The sequence below is a fragment of the Bison bison genome, unplaced genomic scaffold, assembly GCF_000754665.1.
Source record: "Bison bison bison isolate TAMUID 2011002044 unplaced genomic scaffold, Bison_UMD1.0 scf7180017864353, whole genome shotgun sequence".
In the NCBI taxonomy this organism is placed as follows: domain Eukaryota; kingdom Metazoa; phylum Chordata; class Mammalia; order Artiodactyla; family Bovidae; genus Bison; species Bison bison.
Window position 1 is genome coordinate 4,691,805 of NW_011494925.1, and position 19,156 is coordinate 4,710,960.

At 49.7% G+C, this 19,156-nt stretch overlaps 1 protein-coding gene across 1 annotated transcript in view; it reads right to left on the bottom strand.

The window, feature by feature from the left end:
• Window positions 1–6: 6 nt before the first annotated feature.
• ZNF516 (zinc finger protein 516) overlaps window positions 7–19,156 on the bottom strand; it is a 63,984-nt gene continuing 44,834 nt past the window's right edge. Inside the window, exons 5-7 of the mRNA XM_010855057.1 lie at window positions 13,158–13,262; window positions 12,368–12,435; window positions 7–846 (exon numbers count right to left, since the gene is read on the bottom strand). Of these exons, the coding sequence (XP_010853359.1) occupies window positions 787–846; window positions 12,368–12,435; window positions 13,158–13,262 (233 nt within the window). The 3' untranslated portion in view covers window positions 7–786. The remainder of the gene's footprint in view (window positions 847–12,367; window positions 12,436–13,157; window positions 13,263–19,156) is intronic.

The following is a 19,156-nucleotide window of genomic DNA, read 5'->3' on the forward strand; positions in this document are numbered from 1 at the left end:
CGGGCAGTCTTCCGTTGTAAGCAGTTTGCAGAATGTAGCCCTGTTACCAGAAGGTCCTGAGAATAAACAAAGAAGCCTGCTTTTCTTAGTGTTCAACTAGTGCTCTTTCCCGAAACACAGTCAAAGCCTTCCCATGGCCGCGTCACCTCTTTCGGGTTCACTGGGCACAGATGGGAGGGGAAGTCAGCTGGGACAGGTGGTGGGACCCCTGAAAACGGAGGACCTTGTCACCCGGGCCCCCCGCCGCCCCTTCCAGCCTGCTTCCACAGCACCTGAACGCCCGTCCTGCCTCTTATTTACTATTTTAAATACGCACTAAGACGCGGACAGGCCGGGGCATCCATCAGCACCCCGCCCTCCTGGCCCCCCGCCGTCAGTCCCGATGTCACCCCCGCGGTCCTCCAAAATCCTGCGTGGCTGCTCCAGTCTGTCCGACACATGAGCATCTTTCCAGTGTCTCGAACATGTCTTGAATGATACAGATGCTCTGTGTTCCTACCGTGCCTGCCAACACCTCGCTTACTGTAAAAAAACACGGACTATGGTTGGTGAGCACGTGGATGCGTATAGAATATCTACATGTAATTCTAAGAAGAGCATCTTCACCGATGTTTAGACACGTGACAAGAAGCCCCCCTTCAGCTTCCGCTCCAGCGGGCAGCTGCAGGATGCGAGGCGGTGTCCGGCTGGGGGGGGGGCTTCCATGGGGCAGCCAGGGTGGCTGTTGGGACGTCCAGGAGGGGGCTGCGGACGAGGTCACGGCACCAGAACTGACCAAGTGTATCTCTAGGTTCCCTTTCTGAGAGGCACTGTTTGGACAGCATCTGCGTTAGAATGGTCTCTCCCCTGGAGGAAAAAAGAGACAAGAGAAAAACTCATTACTGCCTTGCGGTTTCTAGGAGCACCTGTCTTTCTACTTTCTTAGTGTCACCCAAAGCGCAAACAGTGACCTTCACAGAGCCGCCTCGTCGGCCGGCAGACACGCCTGGCTTTAGCTGTAACTCATGACGCACGCTTACTTAACTTCTATGCAGAGTACATCATGAGAAACGCTGGGCTGGAAGAAGCACAAGCTGGAATCAAGACTGCCAGGAGAAATATCAGTAACCTCAGATATGCAGAGGACACCACCCTTATGGCAGAAAGTGAAGAACTAAAGAGCCTCTTGATGAAAGTGAAAGAGAAGAGTGAAAAAGTTGGCTTAAAGCTCAACATTCAGAAAACTAAATTCATGGCATCTGGTCCCATCACTTCATGGCAAATAGATGGGGAAACAGTGGAAGATTTTATTTTTCTGGGCTACAAAATCACTGCAGTTGGTGACTGCAGCCATGAAATTAAAAGACGCTTACTCCTTGGAAAGAAAGTTATGACCAACCTAGACAGCATATTAAAAAGCAGAGACATTACTTTGCCAACAAAGGTTCATCTAGTCAAGGAGTAGTCATGTATGGGCATGAGAGTTGGACTATAAAGAAAGCTGAGCACTGAAGAATTGATGCTTTTGAACTGTGGTGTTGGAGAAGACTCTTGAGGGTCCCTTGGACTGCAAGGAGATCCAACCAGTCCATCCTAAAGGAGATCAGTCCTGGGTGTTCACCGGAGGGACTGATGTTGAAGCTGAAACTCCAGTACTTTGGCCACCTGATGCAGAGAGCTGACTCATCTGAAACAACCCTGATGCTGGGAAAGATTGAGGGCAGGAGGAGAAGGGGACAACAGAGGATGAGATAGCTAGATGGCATCACTGACTCAATGGGCATGGGTTTGGGTGGACCCCGGGAGTTGGTGATGGGACAGAGAGGCCTTGGCGTGCTGTGGTTCATGGGGTCGCAGAGTCGGACATGCCTGAGCGACTGAACCGAACATGACACGTGAGCAGGAGGAGCTTGTAATGCCTTCCAAGGCAGCCTGGGCAACTCTCAGGGATCCACAGAGAGGCACTGGGCATGTCCGGTCCGCACACCAGAAGAGCAAACCCTAGGGTCTGAACCAGCTCTGGAGAAAAGGTTGAAAAGATGGCAAGGTGGGACCGGAGGAAGATTCAAAAAAGCAATGCTCTGGGGCCTTCCCTGGCAGTCCAGTGGTTAAGACTCGGCGCTTCCAGTGCCGGGGCCTGGGTGTGATCCCTGGTTAGGGAACTAAGATCCCACAAGCCATATGATGCAGCCAAAAATTAAAAAAAAAAAAAAAGAAAATACAAGGAAATGTCATATCCTAGAGGGGACCCTGGAAAAGGATCAAGGACATTAAGGGAAAACAGAGGAAATCTGAATCAAGTAAGGATTTTAGTAAATAATGATTTTTTATTGAGCAAACTCTGGGAGATGGTGAAGGACAGGGAAGCGGGACTGCTGGAGTCCACGGGGTCGCAAAGAGCCAGATACGACTTAGCAAGTGAACAACAACGATTTTTTTAAAGCAGTGTTCTGTAGTACAAAGTAGGTTCACATGTGAATGACAATTCCAGAACAGGGTTGAATTTGGAGGCCATATCAACAAACACAACAGCACTCCCACAGATCTGTCGGGGCCTGAGAGAATTCCACTCATCGCCAAAAGTAACGACCGTGTCGGAAAAACGGAAGGGGTGTTCTAAAGTCATGGGACCTATACGATGGAAGGGAGATGCAAGGGAGAGGGAAGGCGGGCCCCAGCTTTCAGACAGGCTCTCAGGCGACGTCTGAAGCATTACTGCCTGAACGATGGAGCTTGCAATCTGAGGACAACACAACAGGGCGAGATTAATCTCACTTAACTGCATTAACCTTCAACTGAATTCTCCATGAAATGAAACCAACAGCTTGAAGTTAGCATGCACACATAAAACGCAGCACTCATGTGAAATTTTCCAGCTATGCCTGCAGCAAGCCCAGAAATAAGTTCAGGAGGAAGGTCCGGGTGACATAATGAATTAAATGATTCTCTTTAGTTAACAGTTTCAGAAAACCCCTGTGGAAAACTCTGCATTCAGATTTCCCGTCGACATCTAGTGGAAGTCCGAAAGATACCAACAACATTTTGTGCGGGGCTGGGGGCTGGGCACAGTGGTAGGAAGGGGGTTATTTGAAATGTAGCAAACAGTAACAGAATGAGAGAGGTGATTAAACTTCCTTAAGTAGATGGTGAATTTCCTGCAGCAAGTTCAAAGTAGAAGTCGCTCAGTCGTGTTCAATTCTTTGTGACCCCAGGGGTATGGTCCATGGAATTCTCCAGGCCAGAATACTGGAGTGGGTAGCCTTTCCCTTCTCCAGGGATCTTCCCAACCCAGGAATCAAACCGGGGTCTCATGCATTGCAGGCGGATTCTTTACCAGCTGAGCTATAAGGGAAGCCTGCAGTAAGCTGAGAAGGATATTTTGTATTTTTGCACAGCGACATCACATGGGTAGAGATCCATCTCCGATGGCATTCATTAGAGGAAGGGAATGGCCTTTGTGTTCACAACAGGAAACGGGATTTCTTGTCGGCTGTTAGGTGACTGGCCTTGAGTATTTCTAGGAAGTAACTGTACTTAGCAAACAGACTTGCCGAGGATTCCATAAATGTGTGAAGAATGTGTATGAACATGAGTGTGTAGTGTGTGTGTGTGCATCTACACTTTGTAAACACAACACACACTTCACCCCAGGCAGCCCCTGGATTTCCCATCCTCCGGGCCAGAATTCACAAACTTGTACCAGCTGTTAGAGAGGAGACAGGAGGGTGGCCGTGTGTCAAACGCTGCACACTGCAGGCGCGGAAAGTTTTTACACTACTTATTTTGGGGGGACTGCAGAATCCAACCCAAATAACCAGGGTGTTCAATTCAGTCCACCAATCTCGAGGCAGACATGCCTGCTGTTCACAAATGAAGGGATGTGTTCCAACAGCACATCACTCTTGAGAGAGGCCTTTTCGTTTCCTCACTCACTGGGCCCATCACCTTACTGCTCACTGTGGCACTCCCACAGGGTTGTTAAGAAATGAATGCACTGCATCTGAGCAATCAGACGCAGGGGAAAAGGCAGCCGTGGGAGAAAGCAGTCACAGAAACAAGTAAATTAAGTAGACTCGTGATATCTGAGTACAAACAGATTGTTCTTATTCTCCCACAAAGAGTCCTCAGAAAATAAGAAGCCTGCTCTTAGAAAATTTGACTTTTCTCTACGGCAGCTGTGTGACTTGTAGGTTCTTCAGTAAGACTGAAAGAAACATATCTTTCTTTAAGGCATTTCTAGGGATGAATACTGACTTCCGGAATTTGATGAGACCTACTTTTTCACCCCTTTTGTCTTACAAGGTAGAGGAATGCATACATGCTCATGTATGAGGGTCAGTGACAGACACACCCAAGTGCTGGAATCCCCAGGACATGCATGAGTCTTCTGGGCCCCAGAAGGAGGTCAGTCTGCACACGAGGCCTGCCTTAGACATGCATGGTGATGCTAAATGCTCCACGATGTACACGGAACGTCTTGCTGAGAAGGACCTTCCCCGAGAAGCCATCGGTACACTGCGGCTCACGCTGTCACAGGTCATTTCAGATAAATCACTAGTTGCATTCATGACTTTGGGCATTATGTTATATTTAATGGAAAAATGCATGCTGTGTTTCAAGAGCTTACGTGAGTTGGATTTACATGAGTAAGAAATTGCTGAGAGAAATCCTCTGAATTTGGAAATGTGATCCATGATACAGCGAATCTAAAAGGGATGCTGAAAACAGACATGTGAGCCTGCTCGGTCGCTTCAGTCGTGTCTGACTCTGTGTGACCCTACGGACCGTCGCCCGCCAGGCTCCTCTGTCCATGGGATTCTCCAGGCAAGGATACTGGAGTGGGTTGCCACACCCTTCTCCCAGGAGATCCCTGACCGGGGATCAAATCCAAGACTCCTGCATCTCCTGCATTGCAAGCAGGTTCTCTGCCCACTGGGCCACCTGGGAAGCCCACTGGACACACGTGGGGTGCATGCTCAGTCGTGTCCGACTCTGTGCAACCCCATGGACTGTAACCCATCAGGCCCCTCTGTCCATGGGATTCCCCAGGTAGAATGCTGGAGTGGGTTACCATTCTCTGCTCCAGGGGAGCTTCCCCACGTCTCTTTGTGTCCCCTGCACTGGCAGGCGGGCTTTTTACCTCTGTGCCACTGGAAACAGATACAGAGATTCAAATCTACCAGCCACACCATTTCTCCACCGTTTGCATTAGAACCTCCTCAGCTAAAAATGTGACAAATTATGCTGCCATTTATTTTCTCATTTCTCTTTATTTTGATTAATGGAATTATTTCTCCAGCTTAACTATTTCAAAATAGCCATTTAGAATAGTAAGAAATAAACTATTAATCATAGACTATAAATTCTGGCAAGTAATCCAAACAAATCAAAACACCAGATTTCATATTTCAGCAAAAGGCAGTCTGGTCTCTGAAATCCCGAAACCAGGGGAATGGAAGGGGAGTGGGTTAATTTTTCTTGGTTTTAGACATTACTTAATTTCTAACATTTCACAAACAATATAGTGGGAAAACACAATTTCTCCACAACATTTAAAAAAAAAAAGCCTACTTTTTTCTCTAACATGTATAGCACAATGATACCAATATTTTAGCATATTATGTTCAAAAGTATTCTTTCTAATGATTAATTTTGATGATGACTAGAAATTAAACACTCAATTTTGTTAAAGCTATGGCAGAGCATTTTGAAAATGATGACATGCATGAATCCCTCCTCTTATATAGAGTTTTGCTTGGAATACTAGCTTCTCTTATGATCAGAATCATCTTCCTAATACGAGCACAAGCAGCGGGTGCCTTTACTCCCCCAGGGCCGGAGAACCCATCCCCATGGCTAGAGAAGCTCACTCATGAAGCGGGCTCCTCAGTGCCGGGGCTCAAGCCCTTTTACAAGAAATGCAAAGGAACTGGATGCCTACAGAATCGATACTATGCCCAGGAACCAACTATTCAACGACACCCTACTCTCTCCTAACCCAGACCTTTAACCCCTAATGAGTCAGTAATCCTCCCCACCCCACCCATGAAAGGAATCAAAGACACATCAGAAGGAAGCTCTTTCAGGGAGGGGGAAAGGGGAGAGATGGATTGGGAATTTGGGGTTAGCAGAAATGGTATGGACCTAACAGAAACAGAAGATATTAAGAAGAGGTGGCAAGAATACACAGAAGAACTGTACAAAAAAGACCTTCACGACCAAGATAATCACGATGGTGTGATCACTCACCTAGAGCCAGACATTCTGGAATGTGAAGTCAAGTGGGCCTTAGAAAGCATCACTACGAACAAAGCTAGTGGAGGTGATGGAATTCCAGTTGAGCTATTTCAAATCCTGAAAGATGATCCTGTCAAAGTGCTGCACTCAATATGCCAGCAAATTTGGAAAACTCAGCAGTGGCCACAGGACTGGAAAAGGTCAGTTTTCATTCCAATCCCAAAGAAAGGCAATGCCAAAGAATGCTCAAACTACCGCACAACTGCACTCATCTCACACGCTAGTAAAGGAATGCTCAAAATTCTCCAAGCCAGGCTTCAGCAATATGTGAACCGTGAACTTCCAGATGTTCAAGCTGGTTTTAGAAAAGGCAGAGGAACCAGAGATCAAATTGCCAACATCTGCTGGATCATGGAAAAAGCAAGAGAGTTCCAGAAAAACATCTATTTCTGCTTTATTGACTATGCCAAAGCCTTTGACTGTGTGGATCACAAAAACTGTGGAAAATTCTGAAAGAGATAGGAATACCAGACCCCCTGACCTGCCTCTTGAGAAACCTGTATGCAGGTCAGGAAGCAACAGTTAGAACTGGACATGGAACAACAGACTGGTTCCAAATAGGAAAAGGAGTACGTCAAGGCTGCATATTGTCACCGTGCTTATTTAACTTCTATGCAGAGTACATCATGAGAAACGCTGGGCTGGAAGAAGCACAAGCTGGAATCAAGATTGCCGGGAGAAATATCAATCACCTCAGATATGCAGATGACACCACCCTTAAGGCAGAAAGTGAAGAAGTAAAGAGCCTCTTGATGAAGGTGAAAGAGGAGAGTGAAAAAGTTGGCCTAAAGCTCAACATTCAGAAAACTAAGATCATGGCATCTGGTCCGGTCACTTCATGGGAAATAGATGGGTAAACAGTGGAAACAGTATCAGATTTTATTTTTTGGGGCTCCAAAATCACTGCAGATGGTGATTGCGGCCATGAAAATAAAAGACGCTTACTCCTTGGAAGGAAAGTAACGACCAACCTAGATAGCGTATTCAAAAGCAGAGAAACTACTTTGCCAACAAAGGTCCGTCTAGTCGAGGCTATGGTTTTTCCAGTGGTCATGTATGGATGTGAGAGCTGGACTGTGAAGAAGGCTGAGGACCAAAGAATTGATGCTTTTGAACTGTGGTGTTGGAGAAGACTCTTGAGAGTCCCTTGGACTGCAAGGAGATCCAACCAGTCCATTCTGAAGGAGATCAGCCCTGGGTGTTCATTGGAGGGACTGATGCTGAAGCTGAAACTCCAGTACTTTGGCCACCTCATGCAAAGAGTTGACTCACTGGAAAAGACTCTGATGCTGGGAGGGATTGGGGGCAGGAGGAGAATGGGATGACAGAGGATGAGATGGCTGGATGGCATCACCGACTCGATGGACATGAGTTTAAGTAAACTCCGGGAGCTGGTGATGGGCAGGGAGGCCTGGAGTGCTGCAATTCATGGGATCACAAAGAATCGGACACGACTGAGCAACTGAACTGAACCGAACTGAGGTGCAACTATTATGTATTACATATGGGGTGCATAAACAGGGTCCTATAGCACATGGAGCTAACTATATTCAACATCCTGTAATAAACCATAATGGAACAGAAGAAAAACTAAACTGCATGTATGACCTGGTTCAAAAAAATAAAAAGAGGAAACTCTTTCATTCCTCCTCAAGTAACTAAATTAACTGAATAAATCCATTCCTGCATCTAGATATTATGACATTAGGATCAACTCATATAGAAAACTCAAATATTATCTCTGCAAAGTAAGTGCAGCTGCTGTATGCCTGTGGTACAGATACGGCGGGCGCCCAGCAGCGTGGGGTCCACCAGGAACCACATTATGCCGATGACACTTTCCTCAAACTCAGAGTTTTCCTATTCTCGCTTTAAGGGGCAACTAAAACAAGACAAAACCAGAGCACTTCCAAGGACACCACCAGGTCCAGACGAGGCAGGAAGACCACAGGAGAGGAAGCAGCTGAGACGCTGGGTCCCTGAGCACAGCTGTCCCCGAGGGGCGCGTCCACACGGCCTCGGTACAAGTGTCCACATGTTCACACACACGTGCGCCACTCACACATGGACCCCTCGTCCATGGCATCGATACAAGTGTCTACATGTTCACACACGCATGCGCCACTCACACACGGACCCCTCGTCCACAGCGTCGATACAAGTGTGCACATGTTCACACACGTGTACACCACTCATACATGGACCCCTCATCCACGGCATCAATACAAGTGTCCACATGTTCATACACGCGTGTGCCACTCACACACGGACCCCTCGTCTCCTCAGCTGTTCAGGACAACAGTTCACTCCTAGGAAACTGACAGCCGCTACCATGCTGGGCGTGCTGCCTCGGCCAGGCTCGGCGCACCGTCCTCGAGAATTTTCTCCATGAGCACAGATGTGTTGCTGCCGTCCTCACGTTACAGATGAGGACACGCAGGTGAAGGTCGCCTGCCTGAGGGGAGACCTGGGTTACAGCCTCCTACTCGGTAAGCCAGCATCTTAATAACTCATATTATTGAGTCGCTTGGAGTCGAACTGGCTGATCTTGGCAGCTCTTCAACATTGCAAGCTATGAAATATTCATATGTCCTCCACCCAGACTGTTCTCCTCCGCTTCAAACCCACATATTCACCTGCCAAGAGGCATCACCAACTTGAAGGTCAATGGGAACAGATTTTGTCCAGCTCCTCCGGCCACATTCCAAGCACCAGGACAGGCTCCTCTCAGGAGCTGGAGCCTGACGCCAGAACCCGGGTCTGATCCATCCCTTCCCTGCTCCCCCCCACATCCAATCCCAGAGTTCCTCCACCCCCCGAATATCCATCCCCACACCCACCTGTTCCTCCCAGCCCTGGGTCTTACTGGGATCGCTCGAAGCCCCTCCAGAGCAGGGCTCACTCCACTGTCCAGAATCTCTGCAGTCCATCCCTGACCCAGACCAACCCGACTCACCGTGGACTCAGCACTGACGTCATCCCCGCTCAGGGTCCCCAGTGCACTCAGGACAGATTTCCTGTATCGCAGCCCTGATACCACCACCCACTGGACCTCACAAACCATAAAAGCAAGAAAGATGTTTACCTTCACCTCTAAATCCTGATTATTCTCCACCAATAAGACAGAGCCTGGCACACAGGAGGTGCTCAATTAATACTGTTAATGAGTGGACAAATGATGATTATAAAACTGCATTCCCAAATACTGTTTCAGTTATATAACTTAGCATCCATTATGTACATCTATAAAAGTCCATCCATTTTAAGTGCTACATCAAATAACTTCCACACGAATACACAGTGTTGTATGATTTTTTTAAAAAAATCCCTTGATCCACAGTTTCTAAAGCCCACAGGAAAAGAATATGATTTAAATATTAATTAGTTAATGTTGGCAAAGCAAGCTCAACATGAAAAAGAACATGACTGATCAATATAATGAGTCCCCTTCTAGACATAAATAACTACAGAATCACTCTATGAATCTGTATTGTATCTTAAATCTCAGATAGCAATTGTGATTTTTGTAAACAATGAGAACTTCACCATAAGAAAGAACATTAAGATTTAAACCGATATCTACTACTGCTACGTTTTGCAGTTACCCTGGCAGACACATCTCTATGAGAATTCTAAAATCCCAAAGTACACTAAAGAAAACAGCATTTCCTTCAAGAACCAGAACGTCCAGCAATTAACCAACAAAAGATACTCTGAATGTAATGAAGGACAAAAAGTACTTTCAGAGGCCATGATCTTGAATATGCCGTCTTGTGTGTGTGTACTTAGTCAGGTCCAACTCTGTGACCCCGTGGACTGTAGCCCGCCAGGCTCCTCTGTCCATGGGATTTCCCAGGCAAGAATACTCAAGTGGGGTGCCATTTCCTCAACTCTAGGGGATCTTCCTGACCCAGGGATCAAACCCAAGTCTCCTGCATTGGCAGGCCGGTTCTTGATGACTGAGCCACCCGGGAAATCCATAATTAACATAGAATGAATTTAAAATACAGTCTCAGTGATTTGCTTTGTTGATCTCTTCCTCCTACAAGAGAAACCTCTTGCAGAGACTTAGCTGGAATTCACATGCAGCTCATAAGCTGATGTGTGTCCCTGAAGAGCCTCACGGTGCTGTTCAGAGCGCCGGCCAGTGATCCCCCGCCAGCCCCGCCCAGCGCGCACCTGGAAAAGCCACACCTTGGGGGACGGAACGGGTTGCCTGTGTCTGCAGGGGCCACTCTGCACTGACGCCACTCACTCTGTCAGTGTGCAATTCTCCAATATGGCACGGCCTCGCTGCTAATACAACCCGCAAACATCACAGTGACTCCTGTCGAAAGGGGGTTTCACTTCTGTTAAAAAGGAGAGCGTGGTCCAGTTTGAGCTGAGGTCACATATGTCCACAGATCTTTCAATTCAGCATTCAGCAAGATTTTTTTTTTTCATAAATTGTGACAGCATCCTGAAATAACAGCTCTTCATTCTAAAACTATCCATTTTATTAAAAGAGAAGGCACTTACTAAAAACTATAACAAAGGGCAAGGTATTCTGTCTGTGATATATGAAGAGAAACCTTTCAACAGCAAACAGGGATTCTGAAAACTGGATAAAAAACGAAACCAAAGGCTCTGATGAGGTCCGGCCCATCCTAAGGCAGCAGTTCAGTCATGAATGAGTTGCAGGCTCTGGGGAGGGTTACCACACAGTGTTCTCTTCCTGAGAAACAGACTGGGTTCCTCTGCTACCTCTGCTTCCCTCACCATTGTCCACAACCAGGAATCCCACACGGGAACAGGAGGGCGTGCTAAGTGGACCTGACTGCCCAGACGGGATCCTGCATGTGCACCTTGGCAGCAAGGAAACCCTTCTTCACTAATAAAGGGGAGGTTGTGGCTACAGAATCTTCTCGGGCAACCAATGAGAAGGCAAGATGGTGTTGCAGAGAATGCTTGTGGGAGAACAGAGGGTGGGCTGACATCCCGTAAAGGGACTCAAGGAAGAAGAGCCTGGAACCACGGGGTCTTGGTCCAGAGCCACAGGAGGCCACCGAGGAACGCGTGGGCCTCCCGACCTCAGAGCTGCACGCTGGACCCCGCCGTCACCCGTGCCCAGGAGGCCGCCACACTCTGTGGACTGAACGGTTTACACACGAAGGCCACACATCTACGGTAACTCAAGGCCTATGCACACGCACACGCGTGTATTATGCATTCTGGCCAAGTCAGTGGCGTGCTTAACAAAGAATCAAATCAGGACAAGGACGAGGCCATGGGAGACCAGACTCAGCAGCAGGCTTCTTACGGAGTGATTCAAAAACGCGACTCTGAAGTAAAAACATCTGCAGAGACCGAGAGGATGGACCCAGAGCCGGTCACACACAGGGAAGGAAGCCAAAGAGAGACAGACAGCGGAGAGAAGCGCCTGTGTCTGGACTCTCGAGAAACCGCACAGATGAACTTCTGTGCAAAGCAGAAACAGAGTCACAGATGTAGAAAACGGACACACGATACCCAGGCAGGTGGGATGCGTCGGGAGCCTGGGACGGGCACGCACACACTACTGACACTCTGTGTAAAACGGACACTGGTGAGAAACCGCCACACAGCCCGGAAACCGCCACGTAACTCAGTGCTCCGTGGCGCCCCACGTGAAGGAAGTCCAAAATGAGGGGGTATACACAGTGATTCACTTCGCAGCGCAGCGGAAACCAACACCACAGTGTGAACCAATCACACTCTGATACAAATCAAAAAAAACGATTCTCAAAACGGGAGGGTAAGCATAACTTGGTCTCCAGTCATAACTTCCAGGCAAAACATCCCAAGTGGAAAAGTCTGACTCTTAGAGCTTTTCATCACCCATAACAGGACCAGACGCGGCTGCATGGACCCCAGCTGTGTCATTCACGGCCCCGGGAGCTTCTGGGACTGTCAGCCACCCCTGGACCACGCAGCAGGGCTGGGTTCCGATTCAGAGCAGCGAAGAGCTATTTGCACACCTGGTATGACACCGCATGGTACCCTGAGGACCACGGTGACACCCTTCCCAGCTACCACGTGAAAACCCACAGCCCCTGGGAGCGGGGAGACCTACTTGTTTGGGGGTGTCTGCGGAGGTGGTGTGGGCGTCAGCACCTCGGAGGCCATTAGACTCGAACAGCACTGTGGGGACAAGGACCCGCGTCAGCAGGCCGACTCGAGCTTCCCATCGCCCGGGACTCGCGCCCCGCACAGACCGAACACTCACAGGCTAAAAAGACGCCAGCCCAGCCTGTGGCGGGGAAATAGCAATTTACCATAACACTTATGCTAAGAGACTGAAAACGCTGCCTGCGGCCAGTGCCCTTTTTAATTCAGGCTTCACCAGGCAGCACCCACCAAGGACAGCATTAATTAGCGGGGGCGTGCAGAGGCCCCCCCCCACCCCGGCGCAGGGGCCTGTCACTGCGCATCAGACCCTCCGGATATGGATACACCCTCTGCATTGGAGGGGGCACTCGGGCCTGACCCCCGCCCCGCCCCCGCCATACCGTGTCCCCACCACACACACACACGCCACCGTCGCAAGCCAGCTCTCTGCTCACAGGCCAGGAGAATGTGCCACTCAGCACCACCCTGTGCCAGCGAGCAAAGAGCCAGCGTGCATCATGCCCATGGACAGCTCGGGTTTCAGCGCATCCTGGTGGCAGCATGCAATTAAAATGCAGTGTTTACTCAACAGGCTGATCTCCGATCAAACCACAGGGCATTTGGATGCAGGGGCAAAGCCGTTTCGGGCGCAGGGGCTGAATGGAAAGTCTAGAGCGTGACCCCGTCCCTCCCCGACCGGGCCGGACCCCGGGAACTAGAGGCTGCATCCCAGGCCCCAGGGTCCGTGGGTGTACCTGTGTGAGCCCGCATGTGCGCCCGCAGGTGGCTGGGCTGGTGGAAGCTCTTCCCACACTCCACGCAGATGAAGTCTCCCTGGTGGGCCTGCGTCCGGAGCGTCCCTGGGGGGCAGTGCAGGTGCGGGGAGGGGGGAGAGAGGGGGCGAGAGGCAAGCATCATTAGTCCCTCTGAGCCCTGACAGGAGGCACCCCCAGGCCCTCCGCCAGGACCGAGAGGGCGCACAGGATACAGCGAGGTAAATGCCACTCCCGTGATGCGTCCTCGGGTGGGCGGGGCCTGGGCAGTGGGCGCCCCGCATCTGCCAACGGGGTGACGCGGCCAGACAGCTGATGAGCCAGAAAGCAGGGCCGTCCCGGACCCCGCAGCGATGCCACACACCTGAGAGCTGTGCACCCCCCCGCCCCTTTCCTCCATGCCCTGTGCAGCAGGCAGAGCGCAGACGGGACACCTGCAAGGAGGCTGGGCTTGAGCACCAACCTCCGTCCCTCCTGTCCCTCAAAGACGCACGGCTTTTGTTAGGAAAGGAGGCAGAAAACACTTTCTCGTTTTCCTGCCTTTTCTGTTTGAGGGAAGGGGCTTCCCCAGTGGCTCAGTGGATAAAGGATCCACTTGCAATGCAGGAGATGTGGGTTGAATCCCTGGGTTGGGAAGATCCCCTGGAGGAGGAAATGGCCACCCACTCCAGTATTCTTGCCTGGAGAATCCCTTGCACAGAGGAGGAGCCTGGCAGGCTACAGTCCATGGGGTCGCAGAATTGGACATGACTGAGCAACTTAGCACACACACACTCTGAAACAAGGGCTAATTTTTCATGTAATATTAGCTCCCAGACCACTTCCTGGAGCCTGACCTTCCCAATCAATGGGTCAATGGCATCTCAATTCAATAGGAAGACAAAAATCAATACTACTACCTAGAAAAAGTTATGCCTATGACAACAAAATTTTTAAAAATGATGTTCCCTGAGCTGAGCATTTCTGCACCCTGAGCCTGACACTTGAATGCAAAAGGCGAGTGCAAGGATGACCGAGGATCTTTGCCAAATTATCTGAAACCAAATCACGCTTCTCATCCTATATCAGAAGACACAGCATATAAAAATAATATAAAATTAATGCTACTTGTCCTCTGTCCACAGGATTCTCCAGGCAAGAATACTGGAGGGGGTTGCCATTTCCTTCTCCAAGGGATCTTCCCAACCCAGGGATCGAACCCCCGTCTCTTCTGTCCCCTGCATTGGCAAGCGGGTTCTTTACCACTAGCACCACCTGGGAAGCCCACATTACAGATACTGTTTATGAGATAACAGTCAAGGAAATGTGTGAATTGCAGAGCAGATCCTGGCAGATTTCTCGTGGGACAAGTCGTGAATGTGAGTCTCCGAGAAACAGAAGAATCTGCCCACAAAGTTCTCAGCTTCCCACAGACTCCTTCAGGGACGTTAGGAGAATGATAGCTCATGTTTAAACCCACCCGTCCCGTCATCAATGAAAGATCCCTTACTGACGAGACGGGGTCTCCAGTTCCCAGTCAGACATGGCCAAGTGTCAGCAGGGCAGGCGACCCCAGGAGCCACGGGCTCCTGTGCTGGGCCCACCCGCCTCGTCCCTGGCTTTCTGATCAAGCTGGGGTGGGATGGAAAGCTGAGGAGGACATCCCTGGATGACCGACTGATGGGCTCAAGAGAGGGCTCCTAAGGGTGCTGGACTCCCCAGTCCTTCCAAGCATGGCAGCATTAAGACCCCTTCTGCCAACAGCTTGGCTGTTTAGAACAGTCGCTCCCTCCTCCGATTCTGGCCCAAGAAAGTCTCAGCTTCACCAGTGCTCTGTTCCTCCCTGCCATTCACTATGAGCACCATCCCCTGGGCGCTGTGAAGACCCTCAGGGACAACGGCTGTAGGTGCCCAGATTTTCCCAAAGAGTGATCGGGCTGCATCTGAATGTAGGTCTTCAGTACACCTCCGGGTCACCCAGTGATGATGAACTCCCTTCAAGTGGCCTCTGCAGCTAATCCTGACAACACGAGAAACTAAACCAATGCGATGCTTTTCTTCTAAGTAATTCCCATCCAAACCAGCAGCAGAAAAAGCAGGATAGTAAGGTTTTGTACCCACCCCTGAGCTCGTGTACCCACTGACCCCCATTCTGATTTCCTCGTGTTAAGTATACACACACATACCCGCGCACACAGGCAGACACACACACACACACACACACACACACACTCACACACAGATTCTTCCATGCATTTTATCACATCATTTTCTCCCTACTTTTTAAAGAAAAGATCCTTGCCCTTTATGGTCAATAATATTATGCCCAAGCTACTCCAAAATTCTGAGCTAGTAAGAAAGGTTACACACTTCATTTGAATTGAAGGCTACCTGGTGAGCAAGCGGCTCTGAAACCCTGACCTCAAAAGTAAAGCTGTGTATAAAGTGGGCTCAGAAAGGAAAGGGAGAGGCCTGGGGCACCTGCAGACTCACCCCCAAAGCCCTGCCAACACTCATTCAAGTTCATTACGCTGTGAGGTGCCCTGGCCCCTGCAAGGAGAAGGACCCCGCAGAGACTCTACCAAGATGCGTACAAAGGAAGCCCACCTCTTCCATCATCACCCGAGCAACGTGTCTGGGGCATAAAAGAGGTTTTTTTTTAAAGTCCCAACAAGAAAAACCGTATATATTATCCTATCTGGAATTACCCTATTCTTTTATTTTCAGTGTTTTTATTCTAAAATCCATGTCATCATCTACTGCAGGCTGGATACAAAGTCTGGACATGCAGATAATGTATTATTTTACGACTTATTCTATCCACAAACCATTCACGCTACCCTCATACCTGCTTCCAGACCGGGGATCTACATTGCAGAATGATAACAGAAAATGTGGCTCTTTTCATCCTTAAACGATTAGGCTTCAAGCCCTAAGGGAAGTGACGGTGATCGTTCCCACGTGATATCCTTTCTCTTTCGGCAGAACTTCCAGACCATTCATTTCTACACAAACATCATTTGGTCAAAACACAGGTGGGGAAAAGCTCTCTGAGAATCCTCTCTCTCAACCTCAGAAAACCTCGATGCCTTAGAGGCATCGCCTGAGTGCAACATTCTACCTCAAGGCAATTCGTCCTGGAGAATGACAGAATCACACCCCCAGCTCCACAAGGACCGATCTCATGTCCAGCACAGATGAAAAGCTCTCCTTTTATAAAATTCCCTTCTGCACGTTTCCATCGCCCCCCCTGCAAGGTGATGCTCATAGCAATCCCAGGGTGGGGGGCTGCGATCTTCACCCCACAGGGTGAATACACAAATCCCACAGGGAAATACACAAAAACCGAGTCAGAGGACAGCGTGATACCCCAAAGTCCTGGGACTCCTGGAATAGGACAGTTACAAAGATTATCTTCCAAGGAACCCTAAAGGAAATCAGTCCTGAATATTCACTGAAGGACTGATGCTGAAGCTGAAACTCCAATACTCTGGCCACCTGATGCGAAGAGCTGACTCATTTGAAAAGACCCTGATGCTGGGAAAGATTGAAGGCGGGAAGAGAACGGGACGACAGAGGATGAGATGGCTGGATGGCATCATTGACTCGATGGACGTGAGTTTGAGCAAGCTCTGAGAGTTGGTGATGGACCTTCCTGGTGTGCTGCAGTCCATGCTGAACTGAACTACAAGATCATCTGGAATGGAGATGAATTAGCCAAGGTTCTAGATTCCTGATGCCAAAGTCAAACACATATGTACTCAAGGAAAAAGAAAAATGGGTGGACACCAAAACTGCAACAGTTTAGTTACTGCCAATTCAGCAGCGTGTCGATGATGTAACTGTTGGGAGGTGGATGCACTTGGTTCCCAAGCTGCAACAGTAGATAGTGTCTCCGTCACAGGGAACGCCACTGTCCTGTTCACCGCTCTACATGCGACTTTGGCACACCTGCTGTTTCCCTGCAGCCGCAACACTTTAAAAGCATCATAAACCCTCAGACTATAAACAATCTGCCCGCAATGCGGGAGACCTGGTTTCAATCCCTGGGTCGGGGAGATCCCATGGAGAAGGAATCGCAGCTCCCACCAGTATCCTTGCCTGGAGAATCCCACAGAGCAGCCTGGCCGGCTCCAGTCCAAAGGGTCACAGAGAGTCAGACACGACTGAAGCGGCTTAGCACGCAAGCACCTAAGAAACCCAAACCAGGGTGAACGAAAACACCACGAATCTGCACACTCACGCCTGACATATTTCAGTGCATCCATGAGAAGAGTGAAACATCCAAGAAGAGCAAAGAGGCTTCACAACGACTTAGCATTTTTCACTTTAAAAGATCAACATGGAACCTCTGTTTAAGGGGGAAAAGCCTTAGAACGGTTTATTTTTAAAATCTTAAGGAAAACATTTCAGGCTACTGGGACTTCAAATTCTGTCATCTGAAGTTCTCTAAACCTTAACTTAGAATTCGCGTCTCCTTCTGGGGGGAAGAGGCAACAAAGCAGACCCAGAAGCAGCACAAAGAGCCTCAGGAAGCGGGAGTCTTTGCCGCTCACCAGGGGCCGACTGGTAGGTTTAGAGCACAGTCCTGCGGGCCGTGAGACGCAGCACATGAAGTTCAAGTGGAAGTCACTTCAACACCGGTGCAAATGCAGGGTCGGGGGGACAGACTCCAGGAAGCCCTGGACGGATGGGAGAAGGTGACCAGGGACACAGCGCCCACAAAACTCACTGTCATCTGCATCTGAGTCCTCTCTGCTTCAGGGGCCACAAGAACCCGATCTAAGAAAGAACTGAGGTTGGCGTGAGATGCAAAGGGCCAACCTACACACCTTTACTCCGTCTCAGAGCGAATAACCTGCACTTCTCGGACACACTGCTGAGAACGTGAAGCTGGTGCGTGCATGTCTGCCTCTGCGACCCCATGGACGGTAGCCCACCAGGCTCTTCTGTCCATGGGATTTTCCAGGCAAGGATACTGGAGTGGGTTGCCTTTTCCTCCTCCAGGGGATCTTCCCAACCCAGGGATCGAACCCACATCTCTTCTGTCTCCTGCATTGGCAAGCATGTTCTTTACCACTAGTGCCACCTGGGAAGCCCCAAAGTTTTATTGTTTAAACTTTCCCTCTTTTCTGGCCACACCCTGGGACATGCAGGATCTTAATTCCCCAGCCAAGGATTGAACCCTTGCCCCCTGCAATGGAAGTGCAGAGTACTAACCACTGGACTGCCAGGAAAGTCCTTTCAATTTATAATCACGAACAAGAGCATGGGATCCCACGCATGTGTTCTGTGGAGCTGGCAAACTTGCTGCAATTGCTAATCATTATCAGTAATAGGGGATGGATGGCATCACCAACTCAGTGCACACGAGTCTGAGCAAGCTCTGGGAGATGGTGAAGGACAGGGAAGCCTGGTGTGGAGTCTCAAAGAGTCGTACACGACTGAGCAACTTAACAACCCCAACAGGCATGAATTCTGAGACATTGGGGAGATACGAAGACAATGGTATGAGGCATAATTTTTTCCGGAATTTTAGCGCACGTCAACTCCCCAAACGCTGTAAGGCACATTCCTGCTCTCCAGAGGCTCCACTTAACACACCCTGCACACTGACGTGCCCTGTTAAAATTACAAACATATAAAGGCAAAGCGTAAACAGTCACTTCAAGTGAACATCCCGTCTTTGCAGACACGGGAGGCAGTGGATGTCTACTGACGCTTTTTAAAAATGGCTGAGTGGGGACGCGCCCTGGAGGCCACCTGCTCGGCATTGAGGAGACGTAACTGGAGTGCAGGGGTGTCACAGGAGCAGGGGGCCCAACGCCAAATGCCCCAGCCCCCGGCAGGCAGGCAGGGGCAGGAAAGCAAGCACCCACCCCCGCAGGCAGGGCGGGAGGGCACAGCAGCCAGGCCAGCTGCCTAAGGACCCAGACCCAGCAGGCAGGCAGCCCACGGCCTTCTACAGAGGAGGTTCCCTAAGTGCCCCAGGCGGGTGGGCA